At 40.2% G+C, this 24725-nt stretch overlaps 1 protein-coding gene across 2 annotated transcripts in view; it reads left to right on the top strand.

The window, feature by feature from the left end:
- The window catches only part of LOC135221758 (programmed cell death protein 6-like), a gene marked incomplete in the record, with an annotated part of 93412 nt that overhangs the window by 29430 nt on the left and 39257 nt on the right, over positions 1 to 24725 (top strand). For both annotated transcript variants that reach the window (XM_064259574.1, XM_064259573.1), the window contains 1 exon segment: positions 3797 to 3899. In XM_064259574.1, the coding sequence (XP_064115644.1) occupies positions 3797 to 3899 (103 nt within the window).

Raw genomic sequence — 24725 nt, 5'->3', positions numbered from 1 at the left:
CCTTTATACTAGTTCACTTCTCCAATTGTAGATGGCTCATGATTTAGTTGTGTACTTGACTTGAAGGGGGGCAAGGACTGCTCTCTCTCTCTCCTCCATCCTGACTCCTCATCTCCTCTCTTCTCTCTCTCTCTCTACTCTCTCTTTCTTCTCTCTCTCTTCTCTCTCTCTCGTTCTCTCTCCTCTCTCTCTCTCTCTCTCTCTCTCTCCTCTCTCTCTCTCTCTCTCTCTCTCTCTCTCTCTCTCTCTCATGATGTCTTTTATATGTATTTAATCATAAATATATCCAGGGGTTGCTGTTGGTTTTAGTTCTTATCTTTTATGATAGTATGTCAGTTATAATTCTAATTCTTCCAATAAAAGTGCAAAGAGATATTAGAATAAACATGTATAATCCAAAAAAGTTACTACATCTTCGATCTCAGTAAATTTATGTAAATGCATTGGGCAACTGACCCCTGAATGTAGGGATAATGGTGGGAAAGAAGATAATTTTACAACGAATATACTCAGAATTTATTATAGATTTTAATTCTTATCTGTTTTGATATTGTGTGAGCTGTAATTATAATGTTACAAAATAAACAAAATTAATTTTTTTTAAAAACATATAACTTGGTAAAATTTAGGATTGTCTTGTAAAAGAGGCTCCACAAGGGGTTTTAAACATTCATTGTTCGTATGCAGAACAAACCTTCGGTCTTAACAATAGGATAAAAAAATAATCAAAGTTTGTATATGCAAGCAATCTGTGGCATCTGGCAACTGAGGCATTGAAGAGGTGGAGAGTGGTCATCAACCTCGCATAAACCCTGTGACGCATTCAGTCTTTCTTCAACACCATGGAGAGTGAATGTTTGCTTTTGCTTTCCTCCTTCCCCTGGCTTTTTGGATAGCCTGTGATTCCTTCCTGCTTTTTGAGGTTTTTGGGTGTCTGTGTGGGCTTTGTATGATACTATGGATTCCTCCAAGAAGTCCTGGGCTCGCTAGCTCATGTGTCCTGACCTTCCAGGATTCCTGTGCTCACCATTCATAGCTTCCTCCTTGACTGACCCCTATACAACTTTAGGTGTTGTGCTTATTTTTGCAATGTTACCAATCCAAGCACAGAGTGTCATTCCTGGCCTATTATGCAGAGGAAGAACTTCTACAAAACGAGGGAGCACCGTAGGATGTCAATGCATCCATCTTGGGAAGTATTCACCCATCCTCAAGTGGGCACTTCTACTTCCACTTCTTCCAGACTTTTTCCTTCTGCATCTTCATTCATTGATGCCCTAGCTCATTCCTTTTCTTCCATTGATTCATCTTTGGAAATATCGGGAGTTGCTCAGGGTGATATTTTGTTTAATGCTGCCCCCTCTCTTTCTGAGGGAGAAGTCCCTTCAGTGAAGGAGGAGGCAATAATGTCATGTTCTTTTGTTTCAGAGACCAATTTGCATGCACAAGATGGCATAAGTATTGGCTTCCGTAGGCCTATGAGGGGTCCCCTCCTAGGAAGGCCTGTTGTCCCATTTCATGTATGCACACCTTCTAGCTTTGGTTCTCCCAGCAGTCCCCTCTCCTCCCGGCTTCCATTACTTTTGGTTGAGTGTGCTGCCACCTAGCGGGACGACATCTGTAATTATGCCTCATCTTGGGTCCAACATACGCCGTGAAGTCACTCCCAGCATCGTCTCTGCCTGTGACATCTGTTCCAGTGACGTCACACTCTCCTCCTTTTGCCGAGACATCACATCCAACTTCATGATGTCATTCCAGACAGTTGCCGATCCATCGGAGGTGTTCTTGCAGGCTATGGTAGGCAAACTGTACTCTGCTTTTCAAAAGAGATATCATGGTATTTCTTAAGAGGAAACATAGATCACTATCTTCTTCCTCATCTCCTTCACCTTCATCCCTCCCCCGCCCTACTCACTCTTGAGTTAGATGTTAAAGCATTGAGGACTTTGTTGCTTCGCATTCTGGGAGCGTAGGGGATGTATCGTCTCCTTTCCCACATGGGTCTTAGTCTCTTCACGTAAGTGGACGTGATTCTCTCTCTTATGTTCATGTGCCTGTGAAGGATGATCTTCCCCTTCTCCTCGAAGGTGGTGGTCGCTCAGGTTGGTGATTCAGTTGCTTCGAGACCTTCAAGACGTTCTTCTCCTCTTCGTAATCTGAGTTTGCATGGTAAGCCTAGAGCTTCCTTGCCTGTTGATCACCCCCATGGACGTTTTTCAAGTGATGACTGTGAGGTTGTGGGGGACAGCTGTGAGGCTGTCGACGGCCATGTCTTCCATCACAGACATGCTTCTACATCTCTTCATGATGGTGTGAGTTTGTTGCTTGAACAGATGAAGTTCCCATTTTCTTCCATGGATGCAATGAATCTGGACATGTCTCATTGTGGTGACTCCCAGTGGACTAAGTTTAAGGTGCCTATATATCTAAGCACTCACAGGCTTAGACCCCTTTCCTTAGAACTCTCATTTCTCGGAAGGGTGTTCTGGCATGCCGAATCTCCAGTCGGCTCAGGATTCTTCTCCCTCCAGGCATGAGTCTATTCTAATGTCAAGACCAAAGGTTTGTTCCACATGAACAAATGACAAATTTTTAATCAGTTTGTATTTTACGTAGCTAACAAACCTGAGGTTTTAACGTTGACTGCCCACCTTTAGCTGCTCCTGCAAAAATCCTGGGTTGGAAGAAAGACCAAATTCGTCACGGGGTCATGTGTGGTCGATGACCACTCCACCTCTTCTATACCTTAGATCCCAGATGCCATAGATTCCTTGCATATATAATCTTTGATTGTTTTCCAACCAGTTTCCAGCTGATGCCAGATTTATCTAATTGTTAAGACCTCAGGTTTGTTAGCTATGAAAAATACAATTTGATTAAAGGTATGTAATTATTCAACTTCTCGTGGGAGGTAGGGAGAATTTTTTAGAATATTTTGTTCTTCCGCCGTGTGCATTTTTATGTCTTCCTCTTTCCATTGATGTGTTTTTTTCTTAAATTGGCCAACCTCAAAGTTTGTCTGGTCTTGGGTGCTGTGTATGTTTTTTAAAGCCCGGCCCTTAAGGATTAACGGACAGAAGCACAATTTGGATGAAGGCAATGATCATGGTTCCCTGTATAACAAAAGCTATGGTTGGTTTTCTAAAACTTTGTACGATGTATTTTACAGTAGTATGTTCCTCAGTAAGGTGCTTATATTATTTTAATGTCATTTTAAAACATTTTGTTTTTTCCAACTGTGAATATTTATATAGCGCTGCAAAACAAGTTTCTTCAAACCTAACCTGATCAGACTTGATCATCATTATTGCTACATATGTACATTTAAGCATCTTTTGTTTTCTAATGTACATACATTTACTCTGTTTATGAAATGTGTGTTTTTTTTTATTATTAATATAATAAATTTTACCATCCTTATTATCTTAATTTTACCCTCCATATTTTGGCTCTGCTTCTGTCTCATCACTTAGAGGTATTTTTGAATGTGGAAGTTTGTATATGATAGGAGGTTATATTGCCCACTTTAGATTTTTAATGTACTGTTCTTATAATGAATGGAATTTAGATTAAATCATCCCCAAGTTGCAAGTCCACTGTAGTGTTGTTGCATCACAGTTGACGCTTTAATCAGTTTCTATGTTATTGTTTCAGTAAAGTTGTCAGTCTGCTGTTTAAAAGTAGCACAGTTACAGTTGATTAAAATTCCAAAGTTAAATACTCTTCTTTAATATTAAAATCTAATGAATCAGGTAGTAGTGTATTATATATAGCAAAATTTGCCCATTTTCAGATTTTCTGACCAGTTTTATGATGTATTGATCAGAAGGTTTGATAGTAGTAATAAAGGGGCAATCTACTTTGATGACTTCATTCAGTGCTGTATTGTACTTCATGTAAGTAAATCTTTCAATTTTTGCTTGTTGGGTTTTTGTGGTGGTGATATGAGTTCAGTTTCTTTTTCATTCCTGGTTTTCAGTTTTTGGTGTTTCCAAGCTATTTGAAACAGTATGTAATGCAAACACTGTGCAATCAAGAGTCCTTGAGTAATTGTAATTACATATTCTAGTCAATCCATACCAAGACAGCTCCATTTTTTGTCATTATACTATGTTTCCTCCCCAGATCAAATCTTATTTGTGAAATTTAATCAATAGTTCTTATGGTAGTTTTCATGGCTTCTATTAAAATTGTTAAATGTCTCAATATTAAGTTTTAACATTCAGAAATAATGTATAGTAAGAGGTCTGATATGGTACCTTTGTGCTCTTTTCTTTGCCATTTATGCATTTCAAAGATTTAGTTGGGCATTAGGTACTTTAAACTGTACTTTGGCTTCACAGCTATGACTGGTGATAGGATTCCTGTATGATGAGGGAAAGATGTTTTTAACTCAGTGCATGGCTGCCCCTGAGATATATAGGGCCTTTCATATTAAAGACTGCATATCTTAGAATTTCTGAACTTGAATGGCTTGAACATCAGACACAAAAATGAATCAAATTTGTAGTTGGAGATGGTTAAAAACTAAAAGTTGAAAGCAATTCTGCTTTGACTCAGAGGAATTGCACAGTGAACTTTTAGTGCTTTTTACAGTGTGCTTTGCTGTATGTATATACTGGAGCTAGTACCTCCTTGTTGGAGATGGATTTATAGTTGGTTGAAAGACAACTTAATTTCATTGTAGTTTTTCTACAGGCTTGCTGGAAGGGTTTAGTTTCAAAATAATAGAATGGTAGGTGAATGGAGAGTAGAGAGAATAGTACATACTGTAGATAAGCAAGATAAAAATTTATAGGTAATTTTCAGGCTTTTGCTATGAATTTTATGACTTTCATTTTAAAAGAATTGTGCTCAACTTATGGCAGCCAAAGCTTAAGGGGGCTGGCTGGAACCCTTATATATGGGGGTATAGGGCAAAAAATGCAGTTATGAAAAAATTCATGGAGCTTCATATGGCAATTGAGTATACGTATACGAAATATTTCGTCATAATTCCTCTTACTTTCGTAGTTACAGGGTAATTAGTAAACATAATAAGCCTAAAACATTCATCCGTACAAGAAAATGCAATATTTCTTCTGTTATTGTAAATTTTGATAATTATTGTCAAAGAAATTGTGAGAAATGGCATCTGTAGGGATTCTGTGAGTCGCGGAGGGGAGTATGAGAGACTATTGAGAGTATTCCATGATTCAGTGGGAGCACAGACTTCAAGTAGCCTACACGTTCGAGTTTCTTCTCTGACATTCGCTTGTTTTTACATGTGTTTATCTATGTTTCGGCAAGAATTTCATCATGCCAATGAGGAAAAGACAAGGAAAACATCTCGCTAACATAAAGACAAAGAAAATTCGCTCTAATATGATTACAGAATATCATAATATATGCGATATTAGCGTAGTTATTGGAGAGAGAGAGAGGGAGGGTTGCGTAGTAAGTAAACGCCCCCGTCTTGCCTGAAGCACATGTCACACTGTCCCCCAGGCTACGATCTTTGAGCAAAGGGATCTTAATTTATGATAAATAACATAGTTTTGGTTTATTAATACCCAAAAAAGAAAATATGAAATTCATAATATGTAATCATGATTTATTAACATTGTCTTTGTAAAAAGAGAGTACAACTTCGAATTTCACCTCTTGACATTCTCTTGCATTTACGTTTGCTTATCTTTGTTTCGGCAAGAATTTCATCATGCCAAAACGGAAAATACTAGGAAAACATCTAGCTAACATACAGAAGAAGAAATTTCGCTGTAATAAGCCAAGTTAGTGGAGAGAGAGAGAGAGAGTTGCATAGGATGGAGTGCTCCGTCTTGCCTGACGCAGTGCCCCAAGCTACGATATATGAGCAAAGGGATCATCATTTATGATTAAATTATGATAAATAAAATAGTTTTGGTTCATTAATACACAAAAAAGAAATATACATTCATAATAATCATTATTTATTAACATTGTTGTTATAAAAATACGAAGAAAAACTTTGAACGCCCGTATCTCAAAACTATACTTATTGACCTTCAAAATCTATCTTCTCACTCAGTTTTAAAGCTATAACAATGGAATTTGGTATATAACTCAGAAAGATATTATAGAACAATCAAATGAAGCCCTTTTTTCCATTTTCTGTTTTGTCTTTTTTTTTTTATAAATTTTGTATTCCTAATTTATAGGGTTTATTTTTTTATCATAATGAAAAATTTATATCTAGCAAAAAAATGACTTTTAGAAAAAAAACTACTCATTCGATTGGAGGTCTACATCAGGTCTATATATGGTAGTAATCCCAGGTCTTAATATTAAATATCAAGGGAGGAGATAGAATTTGAAAAATGGTTATTTTCGGGATAAATCGCCCTGGCGTCAATAAACCGAAGGTCAGAGGCGAAAATCATATGCGTTTTGGAGATGTCCCAAGTCACCTTATTAAGTGGTATGAATATCAAAGTCCTGTCCATAAAGAGTGGCATTAGCCGGCCAGCCCCCTTAAGGAAAAATGGACTTCATTTCAGTTTAAAAATGTTATCTAGGCAATTTTTAATCATTTTATACAGTGGTCCCCTCCATTTTTGGGGGGGGATGCATACCAGACCCCCCGGGAATAGTTAGAACCCACGAATAGTTGGAACCCCTATAAAAAAGCTTAAAACCTCCTATTTTGGTAGTTAAAACTCAAGAAAAACCCACTAAAAATTTTTATACTTGGTGTTTTATAATAGTTTTATTACAAAAAGTGCATTTTATGATGAAATTGATAAAAAACTAGGAATTTCTGGATATTTCTCAATGGAAAATACTGCGAATAATGCAGGGAAACGTTCCAGAAAGAAATCTGTGAGTCCGCGAATCCGGAGAACTGTAGTAAGGTATTGCTAATCTAATGCAAAAGTTGGACATTTATGGCTGAAATATTGTGCAATGATCATAAGTCCTTAAACTGTCTTTTATGATGAACAGTTTCTTGGGCCCCAGTGGTCTGCTTAAAAGGCATGCCAATTGCTGAATTTCAAGGAATTATCGAACTTTAATTATTAACATCCTGAAGCAATAATACAAAAAAAAAAAAATTTTTAAGTTGGTTTATTGACAATTTTGTTCATTGCTTGTATGGCACACTGAATGACAAATTGTAAACAAAACTTGTAAAAGTGTCAGTATGGCTCTTGAGCATGGTTAGGTGGAAGGTGTTATACACGGTTTTGAACTGGTTTATGTGTAAATAAACACATCTTGAAGATATAGTGCTCAAAAAAATGTTTTGATTAATTAGTTCATGGACAATTTTGTTCATTTCTAGTACTTATACATATGGCAATGTGAATGACAAATTATAAAAACTTGTGAAAATGTCTGTATGACTAAGTTTGGTTAGGTGGAAGGAATTGTGTGCTGTTTTGGACTGTTTTATGCATGAATAAACATGTCTTGAATTTATATTGCTCAAAAAAATTTTTAGATTGGTTCATGGACAATATTGTTCATTGTTTGTATGGCACTGTGAACAACAAATTGTGGAAAAGACCAGGTAAAAGTGTCAAAAAAAAAAAAAAAAATAGTAGTTACCCACTAAAATCTTTCATTCTTTCTAGCAGTAGCATCTTAGAGTAAACAGGTTATAATGATACTATAGGGGTAACTGGCTCCAGGAATCCAGATATTCCTCATTGTTTCAAGATTCTTGAGTACAAAAAATTGTTTCTTTTGCTTTCCTGAAAATTTATTAGTTTTTTCAAAACTAAATGCTTAGATCTCCAAGAAGGCCGAAACAAAACTTGTGTTTATTCAATATGTATTATTAGATATAGAATAAATGGTAAAATTTTGAAGCAAACCTAAGGTAGAAACAGTCATTTACTTTATAATGGGGCCTTATGGTATCAGCACTTCCCATACATGCAAATTTGTTCCTGCACAATACCCAAAACCATCGACACTTTACATTAGGAGTTCACTACCGTCCAGTAGGCGGGAGTCCCACCTGCCCAAATGTAAACATTCCAATTTGCTTTCAGCCGTCATCTGATGCTGACCAAAAGGTAGCTCTCTGCCTGATTACCATTACATTGTTTTTCTTGGTGGAATCTTTCTTGTTTTTGACTGTTTTGAATATTTGTGTGTTTGATATTGCTTTATATTATGCAAATCTACGGATCACCTAATCCTGTGTGTGAGGTCGTCAACCCCCAACGTGTTAGTCCTGGGGTTGGCGGCAAAGGTTGTACCCGTTTTCACTCCCCATTTGGTTGGTGTCTGCCCACGGCCTACCTCTCTTGCTGATTCTTCTAGCAGGAAGGGCAGGAGTGCTCGATCCCCCTCACTTGCCCTCTCAACCTGCTGGGGTTTTGCCGGGAGGTGTGAGCTGGACAGGAGGGACTCTGACGAGTTTGCCTCTTCTTGAAGTTCGGCTACAAAGGCCTACGTCCCAGGCTTGTTTCTTGGATCAGTTCGGTTGTACACTTGAGTAGTCGAGGAGGGATCCCAGGGGTCTGCCAAGGTTTTTCCTCCTGCAGGGAGAGTAGGTCGGGAGGACCGCACCCTACAAGGACTCGAGGGTCCTCTTCCCCAGGATGTGGACACGCCCAAAATACAGAGGACCTTAGCAGAGCTCATCGCACTGATTCGTCAGCACGATCTTGGGGAAAGGACTAAAGCCTTGTCTGTGGATTGTCTTTCATACCTCGAATCCTTTTGGGGTACCAAGAAGGACCCCAAGTCATCAGTGGAGCTGCCGTGGTCCTTGCTTGCCGAGGGGTTCCTCAACCAAGTGAATAATCTTTAGTCTCTGGGCACGAGAATTTGCTTCGGTCTAGCTGCTTGGACAAACTCCTTCCCCTTCTGCCTCAACAGAAGCGATTCTACACGCCCTCGGAGGGGTCCTTATCGACTAAACAGGTTGACCCAGACCTGGTTCATCTAGGCCTGGGTCTTTCACTACAGTACCTTGCCATGGAAGGGATCTCCCTCTCTCAGCAAGAGGCAGCGAACCTGGAGGCCACTACCATGGCAGCCCTTCAGGCAGTCAACTGGTTGGATCTGTGGTCATTCACAGTTTCCAAGGTTACTGTCTCCTCAGGTGCAATCATCCATAAAGAGGACTCCATCTTTGGAAAACTGTGCCAGTCTGGAGGTAGGGCTAGTATATCCTACCTGGCCCACCAGATGGCAAACCTGTTGGCTAACCTGGTGCTGAAGAAGAGGGAGACAGTCTTGAATCGGATGTCCAGGTCAGTAGGTCTCAAGTTGACATTCCCCCTTAGGAACGGACCCTAGAGAGTTGGTAGATGCTGCTATGGACAAGACGTGCTGAAGACAATGACCACCTTGTCCACGAGACATTGGCCAAGACCGGGTCTTCGTGTGCCACTGAAGTCTGACTGTCAGGTCAGGCTAGCACTTCCTCGGCCCCTAAGAAGACCCGTGCTTTGAAGGGCACTGGTAGGAATACCCAGCCTTCTTCTTCCTCTGCTGAGAAAGGTGCACAGTTGTGTCCCTTTTAACCCTGTCTGTCTCCTCATATACATTTGCGGATTGCTGAAGGATCTCACCCTCCAGGAGGAGGTGCAAGCAATGCTGAAGAAAGGCTCTGTTGAAGTCAAGTTGGATCAGTCCCTAGGCTTTTACAGCTTCATCTTTCTAGTAGAGAAAGCTTCAGGAGGGTGGACACCAGTCATAGACCTATCTCCCTTAAACCCGTTAGTTCACCAAACTCAATTTGTGATGGAAACAGCACGCTCAGTGCTCGCTTCCATCAGGGAGAATGACTTCATGCTTACGGCAGACCTGATGCATGTGTATTTTTAAATACCCATCCATCTGTCTTCCCGCAAGTACCTTTGCTTTATCCTTGGGGACGTGGTACTGCAATTCAGGGTCCTCGGGGAAGTGTACTGCAATTCAGGGTACTCTGCTTAGGGCTCTTGACCACTCCCCAGGTGTTCACACACACGTTCACCCTTGTGTCGTCAGCTTGGGGGCATTCGCATGGGATACGTCTTTTGAGGTGTCTTGAGGATTGGTTCGTCCTGGCAAGCTTCCACTCAGTTGCTTCAGAACTGGGATCAACTTCTCAAGTTTTGCTGCAGCCTAGGATTTGTATTAAATCTGGAGAAATCCAATCTCATCCCAAGTACAGGCAGTCCTGGTTGTTGGCATGGGTCCCGTTCTGATGGCTTGATGATAAGCAAAAATTGCTGATGGCACAGATAACCAGATTTTGGCATTAATAACCAGTTAATGGCACTTCTGTTAGATATATAACATCACTGATATCTAGAAATCAATGCATTATGGCACCAAAATTTCGGTGCTAGACAAGCACCATAAAACAGGATCACTGATGATAACCAAGTTCGCCGATAACCGGGGACTGCCTGTAGCGGGTTAAGTACGTACCTGGGCATGCTGAAAGATAAGGTAGCAGCAGGAATCTTTCCCTTGGACTTTCATATCAGTTAGTTCACCAAACTCAGTTTGTGATGGAAACAGTACGTCAGTGCTCGCTTCCATCAGAGAGAACGACTTCATGCTTACGGCGGACCTGATGCATGTGTATTTTTAAATACCCATCCATCCGTCTTCCTGCAAGTATCACCTTCACTTTATCCTTGGGGAAGCGGTACTGCAATTCAGGGTCCTCAGGGAAGTGGTACTGTAATTCAGGGTAATCTGCTTAGGGCTCTTGACCACTCCCCAGGTGTTCACCCTTGTGTTAGCTTAATATTAAGGCCTAATGGTTTGTTTGTATATCATGTAGGAATAAATACATTTTTAAAGTAATTTGTATTTTTCCTAACTATGCAAACCTGAGGCCCTTTATATTGCATTTCATGTCCACCTCATGCTACCCCTCAATCTGATACCTGGTCTGAAAGGCAAATTGGAATGTTTAATTTGGGCAGGCAGGACTCCTGCCTACTGGGCAGTAGATAACTGCCTAACCACCATGTTTAAAAGTTTAATGGCTGTAAAGGACCCAGAGTTTGTATGGTTAGGAAAAATACAAATTATACTTTAAAATTTTGTGATTTTAGGTAACCTATAAATCAAGAGAGAGCACAGTTCTGTTCATTTGATTATATTGTAAATGTCAGGGCATATGGTGGACCCCCCCGTATTCGCGTTCTCGCCATTCACAGACTTGCCATTATTCGTGGGAAATTCTCGTATTCGCTGTATTTTTTATGACAAATATCCACAAATTACTGTAGTTTCATATCAGTTTCTTGATTAAATGCACTTTTTCTGATAAAGCTATTAACCCTCTTACGCCGAAGCCCTAAAAATCAAAACCTATCCCGTATGCCGAGGCGGGTTTGGAGTGAGCGCGGAAGCGGAAAAAATAATTTTTTCAAAAAATCACAGCGCGCTTAGTTTTGAAGATTAAGAGTTCATTTTTGGCTCCTTTTTTTTTTGTCAGTGCCTGAGTTTAGTATGCAACCATCAGAAATGAAAAAAAATATCATTATCATATGTAAATAATGCGATATATGGTAGTGAAAAAAAAGAAATTACTCCATAATTGTATTCAAATCGCGCTGTGCAAAAAACGGTTTAAGCTAACGAGTTACTTTCTTTTTCGTTGTATTGTACACTAAATTGCAATCATTTTGATATATAATACATTGTAAAAAGATAAAAGCAACACCGGAAAAATATTATCACAAAATGATGCATAAATTTGTAACGCGTGGACGTAAAAAATGTTTTTTTTCAAAAATTCACCGTAAATCTAAATATTGTTCTAGAGACTTCCAATTTGTCTCAAAATGAAGAAAAATAATTGAATATTACGATACTGTAAGAGTTTTAGATTAGAATTGCAGATTTTGACCATTTCGGACGAGTTAAAGTTGACCGAATGTCGAAATTTTTATATATATATTATAGGCAAATATTTCGGAAATGAGAAAAGCTACAACCTTCAATTATTTTTTGTTGTATTCTTCATGATATTGCGCACTTTTTCATATAAGAAACTCTATAAAACGGCTAATATGAAAAGGAGCAAATATTAGGATAATGCAACTTACGTATTTCGGAGATTTTCGGCCGCGAATCGGCGTGCGGAGGGAAAGAAAGTTTTTTTTAAAAATTCACCATAATTCTAAATATTGTGTTAGACACTTCGAATTTGTTTCAAATTGAAGATAAATGACTGTATATTACTAGATTGTAAGAGTTTTAGCTTACAATTGCGTTTTTCAACTATTTCGGTAGAGTCAAATGTGACCGAACGTGTTTTTTTTTCTATTTATCGTGATTTATATGCAAATATTTCAAAAAAAGAGAAAAGCTACAACCTTCAATCATTATTTGTTGTATTCTACATGAAATTGCGCACATTTTCATATATAAAACTTTAGGTAACAGCTAATTTTAAATGGTGCAAACATTTCTACAATCGCACAAAAAAAATTCTGATTTTTTCGGAAGAGTTACCGCGCGGATGTAAGGAAAAATTTTTCTTTTCATAAATTCATCATAAATCGAAATATTGTGCTAGAGACTTCCAATTCATTGCAAAATGAAGGTTAATGATTGAATATTACTAAAATATAAGAGTTTTAGCTTACAATTGCGTTTTTCGACCATTTCGGTAGAGTCAAAGTTGACCGAAAGTTGAAATTTTTGCACTTAACATTATTTATATGAAAATATTTCAAAACTGATAAAAGCTACAACCATGGGTTGTTTTAAGTTGTATTGTGCATGAAATTGCGCACATTTCCATATACGTATAAAACTTTATGTAACGGCAAATTTAAAATGGTGCAAACATTAGGACAATCGCATGAAAAAATTTTTCGGAAGAGTTACCACGTGAACGTAAGGAAAAAGTTTTTTCATAAATTCACCATAAATCGAAATATTGTGCTAGAGACGTCCAATTTGTTGCAAAATGAAGGCAAATGATTGAATATTACTAGAATATAAGAGTTTTAGCTTACAATTTTGTTTCTCGACCATTTCGGTAGAGTCAAAGTTGACCAAAGGTTGAAATTTTTGCACTTATAGTTATTTATATGAAAATATTTCAAAACTGATAAAAGCTGCAATCATGGGTATTTTTGTTGTTGTTGTTGTTGTATTCTACATGAAATTGCGCACATTTTCATATATAATACTCCATGTATCGGATAATTTAAAATGGTGCAAAAATTATGTCAAAGTGACAAAATAATTTTTGAGATGTGTCACTGATACATTTAAGTGCGATAAGAAAGAAATTCGCGCTTGCGTGCCTGCGTAGCGATTGTAAACAAAACAAGGCCTTGATCCGTGAACTCCCAGCATCCCCCAAGGTGCGTGATTCAAAAGTTTTTGGCTGGTAGGCCTATTAAGTATTTTTCCGCGAATTTAAAAAAAAAAATTTTTGGAGTCGACGTATGATACGTCCAATCGGCATACGGGAGACATTTTGACTCGACGTTTAATACGTCCAATCGGCGTAAGAGGGTTAAGAAAACAGGTATAAGCATTTTTTGGGGGTTTTCTCGAGTTTGAATGCACTTTTTCTGATAAAACTACTAAGAAAACCAGTATAAGCATTTTTGGTGGGTTTTCTCGAGTGTGAAGTAATAAAATAGGCAGTATTAAGGGTTTTTATAGGGGTTCCAAATATTGGGTGGGGGGGATCTGGAATGCATCCTCTGCAAATAGGGTTGTCCACTGTATTTCTTATATGCCAAAATAGTTCTAATGCAAAAATCAGCTTTCAAACTGTCATAGTTTCATAGTCATTACAAAATAAGCATTTTTTTTCTTTTTCTGTTTTCTCAATCTTATTTTTGTCAAAGCTAAATACTTATGTCTCCAAGAGGACTGAAACAAATTCAGTGAAACTTTTACAATAGCAATGTGTATATCTTGATCTTGTTGTTGGCAAATTCATTTTTTATTTCAACTGTTTCTGTTGTGTATTATTTTTGAAAAGTTTCACAATGTTCATTTCAACTGCATAAAAATTAACCTAGAGCAAATTTCTAAATTTCCCTACAAGAGAATTTTCATTATATTAGTTGTAGAAGAGGTGGTAAAAATTTAAAACAAATCCCATTACTCATCATGCAGAAACAAGCATTTACTTTATTATGGGACCTTATGGCGCTGGCACTTACTTCCCTTAACCCTTAATGGACGGATATCCACATATGAGTAGCAATAACAGGTTTTGGGTGGTGGACAGATTCACACATGGTGAGCATCAATATTACGTGCCATCGAGGCATCGATTTGAAGGAATCGGGCAGGAAAGAGGTTTCAGGACTTCTATACTGTAGCCCATAAATTCACTAATGGCAACTTTTACGAGTAGACAAGATCAAAGAAGTAGGCGGCTCATGAGTTAAGAATATCTTAGTTTAACTAGACCACTAAGCTGTTTAACAGCTCTCCTAGGGCTGACCCGAAGGATTAGATATTTTTACGTGGCTAGGAACCAATTGGTTACCTAGCAACAGGATCCACAGCATATTGTGGGATCCGAACCACATTACAAGTATATCGAGAAATGAATTTCTAATCGCCAGAAATAAATTCCTCATGATTCTACGTTGGCAGAGTGGGGAATCAAACTTTGGACTACCAAATCTGTAGGCAAGCACATTAACCACTTGTCCAGAGAGGAACTAAGGCTCATGAGTTAGTTGTGATCTTGACTTCAAGGGAGCATGTACTGCCTCTCTTTCTCACATGACGTCTTATAAATTTGCTCGTAAATATACCCAGGGGTTGCTGTCAGTTTTATAGTCCTTTAATGATAGTATTTCAGTTACACGTTATTATAATTTTGCAAATAAAAGTGCAAAGAAATATTAGAAAAGAGATGTATAGTCCAAAAAAGTTACTGCATTTTCAATCTCAGCAAATTTACATAAATATTTTACGACATATACATATACTACTCAAAATTTGTTACTGAATTTAGTTCTTATCTGTTTTGATACTGTATGAGCTGTAATTATAATTTTACAAAATAAAATAAAATTATTTATTAGAAAACGTGTATAATTTGGTAAAACTTATGATTGTCTTGTAAAAGGGGTTGTATTTAGTAATTTATAACTTCTTGTAGAAGATAGGGAAAATTTTTTTTAAACTTTTTTTTTCCTTACACCTTGTGCATTTGCATATCTTCCCCTTATTAAATTGATGTGTTCTTTCTTAAATTGGCCAACCTCAAAGTTTCCCCAGCCAGGAGTGTGTCATATTGATTGTTTAACCCAGTTCTAAGACATGCTGGGTAAATATTTTGATCCCCAGATTGTCAGGAAAATGTAGTAATAGGTAAACATATCTGCATAGTTATTTCTAAAAACATATTCATAGTACATACTATTCCTGAATAGGTATTTTATACATAGATTCATGCTTAATGAAAGCTAAAACATGCTTTTTAGTCTGGGGCTTAAATAACAGGGATTCTGTTAATTGATAATTATACTTTTTACCTATCTTATCCATCAGTTTTATTCTTTCTCCCTCTTGTCTTTTATCATGAACATTTACGTAGTTGCTCAAGAAGCACAAACCCATTACACCGCAATGGGCTGGCTTATATTACATTCATTTTACTCTTACAATTTGCTAGTTTTTTCTCCTAGACTTTAATTTATTGGATTTTTTTATGTAGATTCCAATTATTGTTTTCATATTATTAAGCTTATACATGCAAATGTTCGTAAAAATCTTGTTAATTTCAAAAAAAATATTTTTACTTATAGAAATATTCATTTACTTATTTCTTCATCCAGTACTTCATAAAATGAGTATCACATATTACACCAAGAGGAAAGATTTAAAAATTTTTATTTAGGATAGAAAGGAAAAAAATTGGCAAGTTATTTTGGATAAAAACACTGTACAGTGCCATTGCATATACATACTGTATACTATATGTAATTGTGTAAATGGAATAACACCTGTTGAAATCTGACACAAGTAAATACATATAACAGAATAACTTTGTTAGTAGTAGAGCAATGCCATGGAAACACTCTTTTCGTCACTGAGATACACGTAAACTGAGCTATTCAGAGAAGGAGAATGAGGTGAAATGGGGTGTGGTGGGAGATTGGAACTGTTTGGCCTAAAGAATAAATGTTCTAGTGAAGTGACCTTGAAAGGAATGTGGGGAAAGTGAATTTTGCACTTACCAGGTCCATTCAAAAAGTATCCGACCTTGGTCCATAAAGAAAAAAAATTGCGCATTTGAAATTTTTTTATTCAATCACCTTCAAAGTACTCCCCTTGGGAGTGCACACACTTTTCCCACCGGTGCTGCCACTGCTGGTAACATCTCTGGAATGTTGACATTGGGATGCTGTACAGCTCTGCTATCGTTTTTCTCATAATTTCCTCTCTTGATTCAAAATGCTTCCCTTTCAGGGTTGTTTTCAGTTTAGGAACAGCCAGAAGTCACAAGGTGCCATGTCTGGAGAGAGCACCCATGTCTCATCACCAGTGATGATAGTCTTCATGAAGTCAGAGTCACTGTTAGTACAGTCAAGCAGGTCTTGTGCAATTTCCAGGCGTTGTTGTTTCTGGTGTTCCACCAGCATCTTGGGAACAAATTTAGCAGACACTCGTCGCATGGCCAAATCTTCCGTTAAAATTGTATGAACTGATCCTGTGCTTATTCCTACTTCTTCAGTAATTTCTTTGATGGTTATACGACAGTCGTCCTCCACTATTCGACTAACATTTTCAACGAATTCTACGTTTCTGTTGGTGGATGGCTTGCTCTCAACTGAGATTTGTCCTTGCTTGAAGCGATAATACCACTCCTTTATCTGTATTATTCTCATGGCTTCATCGCCAAAGGCTTGCTGAATCATCTGGATAGTTTGCACTTGTGTATCACCAAGCTTGTAGCAGAACTTAATGCAGTAGCACTGCTCGATGCACTCCGACATGTTGTGTAAGGACAATAATCCGACGAGCTTGTGCTGGACGTCTCCACTCTAGCCCTCACAGGCGGGTACCGCCACACACTAGAGCTTTTAAAATTTTCACGCATGCGCAGTAAGAGTGCTGTCAACTCCCACAAAACTAATTTGCTGATTGGTGAATTATTTGTCCTTTTATGAACCAAGGTCGGGTACTTTTTGAATGGACCTCGTATATGTGTGCATACTTGACACAGCTGTATAAGTGTGCAATGTAACATGAGTTTATGAACATTTGAGGGTGAGTAACAAACTGAAACTGAATGCCAGCATTTGGTTGCCAGAAAATTTTGTGCTCTGAAAGAAGTGCTGATGGACAGCAAATAGCAGCTGCAGAGGTCAGTTCACTTTATTCTAAGAGTATGTTGAAATTTTGAAGGAACATTTTATCATGAAAATTAATATTAGTAAATAAACTTATATAAAAAGTGCCCCAGTGAGGCTCTTGGCTATGGGAAGCTGATTTTTGGACATAGCATTTATTGCCTACATAACATTTATTACCTCCTACCAAGTATCCTTTATGCACATGCCCATTTCTTTTGCATGACCCTATTCAGGAACAGGGAAAATGTTTTCTATTTATATTCTTCATTTTACATAAAAAATTGTAGATGTCCGATGGCATAAATGAACCAAAAGTTATGATGTGAAAAACATGAGACTGTTAGAGTGCGCTTTATAGCAGGTACAGTAATTTTTTATAGTTAGTTGTTAACATATGGTTTGTATGGTAGGAAACTAAATTACTCTTTTAAACCATGGATCATATGTAAACCTCAGGCTCACATAATTTGAAATATCATCTGAATAGGCTTTTTCATAGCATAGTCGCTGTCTCATCCTCAAGGAGTACCCTTTCCATGGTCTATCCAGAGCTCCATGGTGACTAGACTAATATCAAAGAATTCTCTTAACTGGTCTTATGCCCTGGTATGTGTTGTAACAATAAACATTATAACACATGACAGAGTATAAATGGACTCTGGATAATAGGGCACTTTCTATTGTCCTCAGCAAATGCTAATATCCAGTTTTCCTCTACATCACAACCGCAAGAAGAAGAAGTGGTTATGTGCATACGCACCGTCATATTGTTTACATACAACCAAAATCCAACCATGACGCCATTTCCTTTCTGGTCAGTCAAGAAACCAGAGCTCAGAAAAGTCAATTCTTCACTTATTGTTTCAGCTAAGTGCATAGTTTTATGTTCCAGTTTACAAATTTTTTATTTAGACTGTAGAACAATGGATTTATTTCGTTGGTGTATTTTACGATTTATGATTGTTAGGCTAGGTCCAAGAATTTATAATGTGGAACAATGATTTTATTGTGTGAAAAATCGTAAAAGTCGTTTTTTCGCCAGTACTCGGCGGGGCTAGTGATTTAGGGTCGTTAGCACCAAGAGTTTCGTTCTTCACTTATTGATTTCATTACCGAAGTTCATAGAAACTTACAACTTGAAATTTTAATATGTAATTTCAGGTTCCATCTAAAAGTTTTAGTTTAGAGCAATGTAAATCCGTAAACCAGCCTTTTCGTCAGTACATGTTGGCGCTTCTTACAATTTGGGATTGTTAGCTGTTTGTAGAAGCGGAAGTTGTTTTGAAGAATTTATCATTATTTGTTTTATTTTAATCTAAAGAAAAGTTCCACAATTATTAATGATAATGGATAATCTGTTCAGATAACGATGTCGGCAATAGATTACCAGGCAGTAGCCTGCAATCTACGTCGATTCAGTGAGAATATGTTGGCTAGATTGTAGTAGATATTGTCTGTAGCCTATAACCTAGGATTATGTATCCTTAAGGGTAAACAAAATTTAACTTGGATTAAGCAGTAACCTGAATGAAGGTAAGTTTTGGGGACATACCCCGTTAGGCTATAGCTAGGCCTAGGCAGGAGCCTAAGTTTACACCAAAGTCCTTAGGATTGGATAAAAGGCTGCAGACATTCTCCCCATTTATATAACCGGTATATTTAAGCATTGTCTTAATACTGTAGGCTATCTTGTGCAAATTTTAAAAGGGAATTAAATAATTCCCATTGATTTAAAAAATAACATAGACTAGGTGATAGGCTAGCCTAGCTTTAGTAGACCAAAAACAATTAATCAGAACTAGACAATAACCTGCATTAGGAGAAAGCATAACTATAAAGTTTTACATTTGTAATTTGCTGTTTTATATATACCAAAAACTTTACATAGACCAAATTGACTATGGGGTAGTAGCCTGTCTTGAAGGCCACAAATTACACTTGGTTAATCCCATACCTTTAAGGTAAATTAAACACGATTAGACAATAATGTATACTAGGTGATAGCCTTTTAAAATTTCACATCAGTGAGTTTCATATTAGAAAGTTACTGTTTTATATAGTAGACTAAATAGCCTGGGGCTAGATATAAACAATCTGAGTTAGACAAAAGTTGTTAGCCTAACTATGAATTTACATGTAAGTAACTTTGTTTTTTATATAGCCTTTATATTTGATCTAGAACAACCTAGATTAGGCAATGCCCTATACTAGGCTAAGAAAGGACAGTTTAGGAAACATACTTTTTGTACATGAACTTTCCTGTCAGATATATACTTAGCTTTACGTCTCTGACGTCACGACAGAATTCAAAACTCGCGGCACACGCGACAGGTAGGTCAGGTGATCTACCTTACCCGCCGCTGGGTGGCGGCTGTAAGAACCAATCTCCCTTTCCAGCCAGAATTTTTCTGTCGCCGGTGACGACTACACCTGTGGTTGTTACCTCCTGACAGCTTTATTCGATTCTCGTTGCCGTGGATTTATTTGGACTGACTTTCGGTGAAGTACCTGATCTTGTTGGCTTGGCATACGCATTTGTGGATTGTTTTTGGATATTGATTTGGATTTTTCTTTGATTTCAAGATGTCTGATTTAGAGGTTAAGAAATCTTCTATGTTTAGGGTGTGCTCTATGGATGAATGCAAGGTGAGACTACCGAAAGCTACAGTAGATCCTCACACAGTTTGCTTTAAATGTAGAGGGAAAGAATGTTCTTTTGTTAACCCGTGTAATGAGTGTGAGAAGTTGGATGAGGGTGAATGGAAGGCTCTTTCTTCCTACTTGAGGAAGTTAGAGAAAGACAGGGTGAGAAAGGCTTCGTCTAGAAGTTCTAGTAAGTCTCGTATTAGCGAGGTAGAAGAAAATCCTGTTGTAGCATTAGAACCTTCTCCAGTTTCAGCTCGTGCGCCCTGCATCGAACCTAAGGATACGACTACGGAAGTGGCAACCATGAGAGCCACGATCCTTAGCATGGAAAAGAAGATTCGTTCGTTGCAAGGTAAGAGTAGTGAAGGTGAATTGTGCAGTGACCCCAGTGCAGTGGAGGGTGCGTCTGATCGGCTCCTTAATGCTTCCAGGCCTAGACCTCTTCCAGACTCCCAGTCCCAGTGGAGGAGGAAAGTCAACAGCCGCAGGAAGGTTAGGGAGAACTCCCACCGATCAGGCGTCCCCTCGGTAGATCCTGATGTTCGTACCCAGGCTGCCCTTGTTCGCGCGAAGAAGGAGGTATTGCGCCAATGCTTCTCTTCTTCTTCCTCACCTTCGCCTAGAAGAGGATGGAGCGCCTCGGATTCTTCGCGACCGCTGAAGAGAGCCTGGAAGGCTCCTGGCGCCTTTCCTTCCAGCCCGGAAGTTTTTCCAGAAGAGCCGGAAGTAGAGATCAAGAAACCCAGGAGGGAGCAGGAGTTCTCGCCTCATAGTAGGCTTCGAGCCTCTTCTCCGGTGGAGGATTTTGCAAGATCTCCAGCTCGAATTCTTGCGGGGCTGCAAGCGCAGATTTCGGCGCTGGCGGGCTCATTGGCAGGAGGAACGCGTCGGAAAGACGTCTCTCTCCCTGTCAAGAAGTCTAGGATTCCTTCGCCTGTGTTACCTTCTCAGTCAGAGTCGGTTCTCTCTCCTGTATCAGCGGATGGAAGGAGGCGCTCTTCCCTCGGCAGACGCTTGTCGTCTTCCAGGCGTCAATCGCCCAAGAAGCTTTCTCCTGGTGACTACATTTCTCCAGTAGAAAGGGATCTAGCGCCTAGTAGGCGCTCGTCTAAAGACAGGCGTACAGCCTCGTCTTCTCGCTCCTTTCCGAAGATCCTTCATTCTCCGGATAAGAGAGCCTACTCTTTAATGGATTCGTCAAGAGACAGGATCTCGCCTTTTGTTAGGCGCCTTGAGCCTAGTAGGCGCTACTCCCCAAGTAGACGCTCTCCCGCTCCCAAGCGCGGTGCGGAAGATAGGCGCTTTTCTCCTGATAGGCGCGGCTCTCCTATTAGCCGCTCTGTTCGGGACAGGCGTGTAGAGCCTGAAAGATATGTCTCTTCTGGGAGACTACCTTTTGAAGAGACACACAAGTCTAGATCGAAGTTTGTGGAGCATGGTAGAACGCCGTCACCTAGTAGGCGCCCTTCTCCAGGGCTTCACTCTCCTGTAAGTAGGCGCCAAGAGCCTAGTAGGCGTTCGCCTCATGGTAGGCACAGCTCGCCTGGCAGCCGCTCTCCTTTGGACAGGCGCATGGATCCTATTAAGCGCCTTGAGCATAGTAGGCTCTCCTCTCCTAGCAGGCGCTCCCCTTTGGAAGCCCGGGATTCTAGGAGTAGTCTTAAGGATCAAAGAGTACGCACTCATCAGAGTAGGAAGGACTCATTCGAGAGGAGCTCTCCAGAAGCTTTGGCTTCCCCTGATAGGCGCCAGACTGCTACTAGACACTCTCTAGACAGACGCACTTCTTTAGAGAAGTCTAACTGCCCTCGTAAAGAAGCGGAGGGTTCTTCAGTGGATGAAGTTGAACCTTCAGAAGAGGATTTGGTGAAGGACTCTTCAGTTTCGTCCTATAAGATCCTTACAGATCTCCTTCTTCAAGAGTTTGGAGACTCCCTTACTCCCGTCGCTCCTCCGTCTCCTCTCTCTTTATTCTCGACTTCGAAGAAGACGAAAGTTTCCTCTTGTGTGAGGATGAAGCCAACCATCTCAATGAAGAAGGCTTTGAGAGGTTTTGGTGATTGGCTGCTTTCTAAGGAGGAGAAAGGGAAGACTGTGTTTTCTTTCCCTCCTTCCAAGCTTACGGGCAGACTAGGGTTTTGGTACGAGTCTGGAGAACCCCTAGGCCTGGGTTTCCTTCTTCATCGGCGGATGCGGACTTTCTCTTCACTGGTGTATGCAGCACGACGCTCGGCTCTTTTGTCGGCTAAGACTACCTGGGCTATGAACGAGCTTGACCACCTGTTGAAGGGAATGTTCAGAGTCTTGGAAGTCTTCAACTTCCTTGACTGGTCTTTGGGGGTCTTGGCTAAGAAGACTCAGAACCCGGATGCTATCTCGCCAGAAGATCTCAACAATGTTCTAACGTGCATTGATAAGTAGTTAGAGATGGATCGAGCGAAATAGCCTCCCTGTTTGGAGCAGGGATCCTTAAGAAGAGATCAGTCTTCTGCTCTTTTCTGACAAAGTCTGTATCGCATGCCCAAAGAGCCTCGCTCTGTATTTCGCAGCTCTCGCCTCTGCTATTTCCGAAGAAGATAATCCAGGACATCTCAGGATCTATCTCTGCGAAGGCGACTCAGGACATGCTCGCGCAGTCGGCACGGAAGCCTAGGACCTCCTTCCAGACGAAGACGAAGAAGGAGACTCCAGCTAGACAGGAGCCCTTTCGAGGGGGCCCTCCTTCTAGAGCCTCTACCTCGAGAGGTAATAGACCTTTCAAGAGAGGTAGATCCTTCTCACGCTCTTCCAGAGCTAAGAAGTAGGGAAGTAGTCCTCCAAACACCAGTAGGTGCCAGGCTTCTAAGATTCTCGGAAGCCTGGGCAAAGAGAGAGCGGACAACTGGTCCCTCTCGATTATCCGGAAAGGATATCTGATTCCCTTTACGGAAAGACCACCGTTGACGACGACTCCGAGGGAGTTGGTGGCCAGGTACAGGGATCCCATCATGAGCCTTGCTTTAACACAAGCAGTGGAACAAATGTTCGAGAAAGAGGCTATAGAGCTAGTGAGCGACCCTTGCTCAGCGGGCTTTTACACCGCCTTTTTCTAGTTCCAAAAGCCTCAGGAGGATGGAGACCGGTTCTGGATGTAAGCGCCCTGAATTTCTTTGTAGAAAAGAGGAAGTTCGCCATGGAGACGACATCCTCAGTGTTGGCGGCCCTTCGTCCAGGGGATTGGATGGTGTCCCTAGATCTTCAGGACGCTTACTTCCATGTGCCTATCCATCCTTCTTCAAGGAAATACCTCAGGTTCATGATGGGAGGAAGGATATTCCAGTTCAGGGCTTTGTGCTTCGGCCTTTCAACAGCCCCTCAGGTCTTCACAGGCCTAATGAAAAATGTAGCAAGATGGCTACACTTGGAGGGAGTCAGAGTGTCCCTTTACTTGGACGACTGGCTAATCAGAGCCAAGTCGCAGAAAAGATGTTTGGAGGACCTACAAAAGACCCTTTTCATGGCAAGTTCTCTGGGACTTTTGGTGAATTTCAAAAGCTTTCAAAATCTCAGTTGATCCCCAGTCAAGATCGTATCTATCTGGGGATTCGGATGGCTTCTCTGGATTTTCGGGCTTTTCCGTCTCCAGAAAGGATAGCCCGAGGGTCAGAGAAAGTCAAAGCCTTCCTAGAGAAAGACGTATGCACAGCGAGGGAGTGGATGAGTTTGTTGGGGACACTCTCCTCGTTGGAGCAATTCCTTTCTCTAGGAAGGTTGCACCTCAGACCTCTCCAGTTCTTTCTACATCGAAACTGGAGGTGTCGTTCGCAAAACCTAGAGTTCTCCTTCGAGATCTCAAGGGAAATCAAGAAGAACCTCTCTTGGTGGGCCAACCCTCTCAGGTTTGCAGAAGGGATGTCCCTTCACATTCCGAACCCCAACCAAGTGTTGTATTCCGACGCCTCGGAAACAGGTTGGGGAGCAACGCTCGGCTCAAGAGAAGTGTCAGGCACCTGGAAGAAGGAACAGGTGACCTGGCACATCAACAAGAAGGAGCTGATGGCTGTTTGGCTAGCTTTGAAAGCTTTCGAGCCCCACGTCCTAGCTTCAGCAGTACAGATCAACTCGGACAACACCACGGCCCTGGCTTACATCAGGAAGCAGGGGGGACTCACTCTTTCTCCCTGTACGAGACAGCAAAAGAACTTCTGCTGTGGGCAGAGGAAAGGAAGATTTGTCTCCTTACCAGGTTCGTACAGGGAGAAAAGAACGTCAGAGCAGACCTCCTAAGCAGGAAAGATCAAGTCCTGCCTGCAGAGTGGACTCTTCACGAGGATGTTTGCCAGGACCTGTGGAAGCTTTGGGGCAAGCCTCATATAGACCTCTTCGCCACAGCCAATAATGCGAGGATAGCCAACTACTGCTCTCCGATATCGGACCCGAGGGCAGTGTCGATAGACGCTTTTCTACTAGATTGGAAGGGTCTAGACATGTATGCTTTTCCTCCATTCAAGATACTGGGAGAGACTCTAAAGAAATTTGCAGAATCGGAGGCAGCAAGGATGACGCTGGTAGCCCCGTTCTGGCCCGCACAAGTATGGTTCACAGAGGTACTGGAATGGTTAGTAGATCTTCCGAGAACATTACCACAGAGGATCGATCTGCTCAGACAACCCCACTTCGAGAGGTATCACCAAAACCTCCCCGCTCTAGATCTGACTGGCTTCAGACTGTCAAAAGTTTGGTCAGAACGAGAGGCTTTTCTGCAAGAGTTGCAACGGCTATCGCAGCAGCAAGAAGGCCTTCTACCCTTAGAGTCTA

This window comes from Macrobrachium nipponense, chromosome 3, assembly GCF_015104395.2.
Source record: "Macrobrachium nipponense isolate FS-2020 chromosome 3, ASM1510439v2, whole genome shotgun sequence".
In the NCBI taxonomy this organism is placed as follows: Eukaryota; Metazoa; Arthropoda; class Malacostraca; order Decapoda; family Palaemonidae; genus Macrobrachium; species Macrobrachium nipponense.
This window is presented reverse-complemented; position numbering and strand designations above follow the sequence as displayed.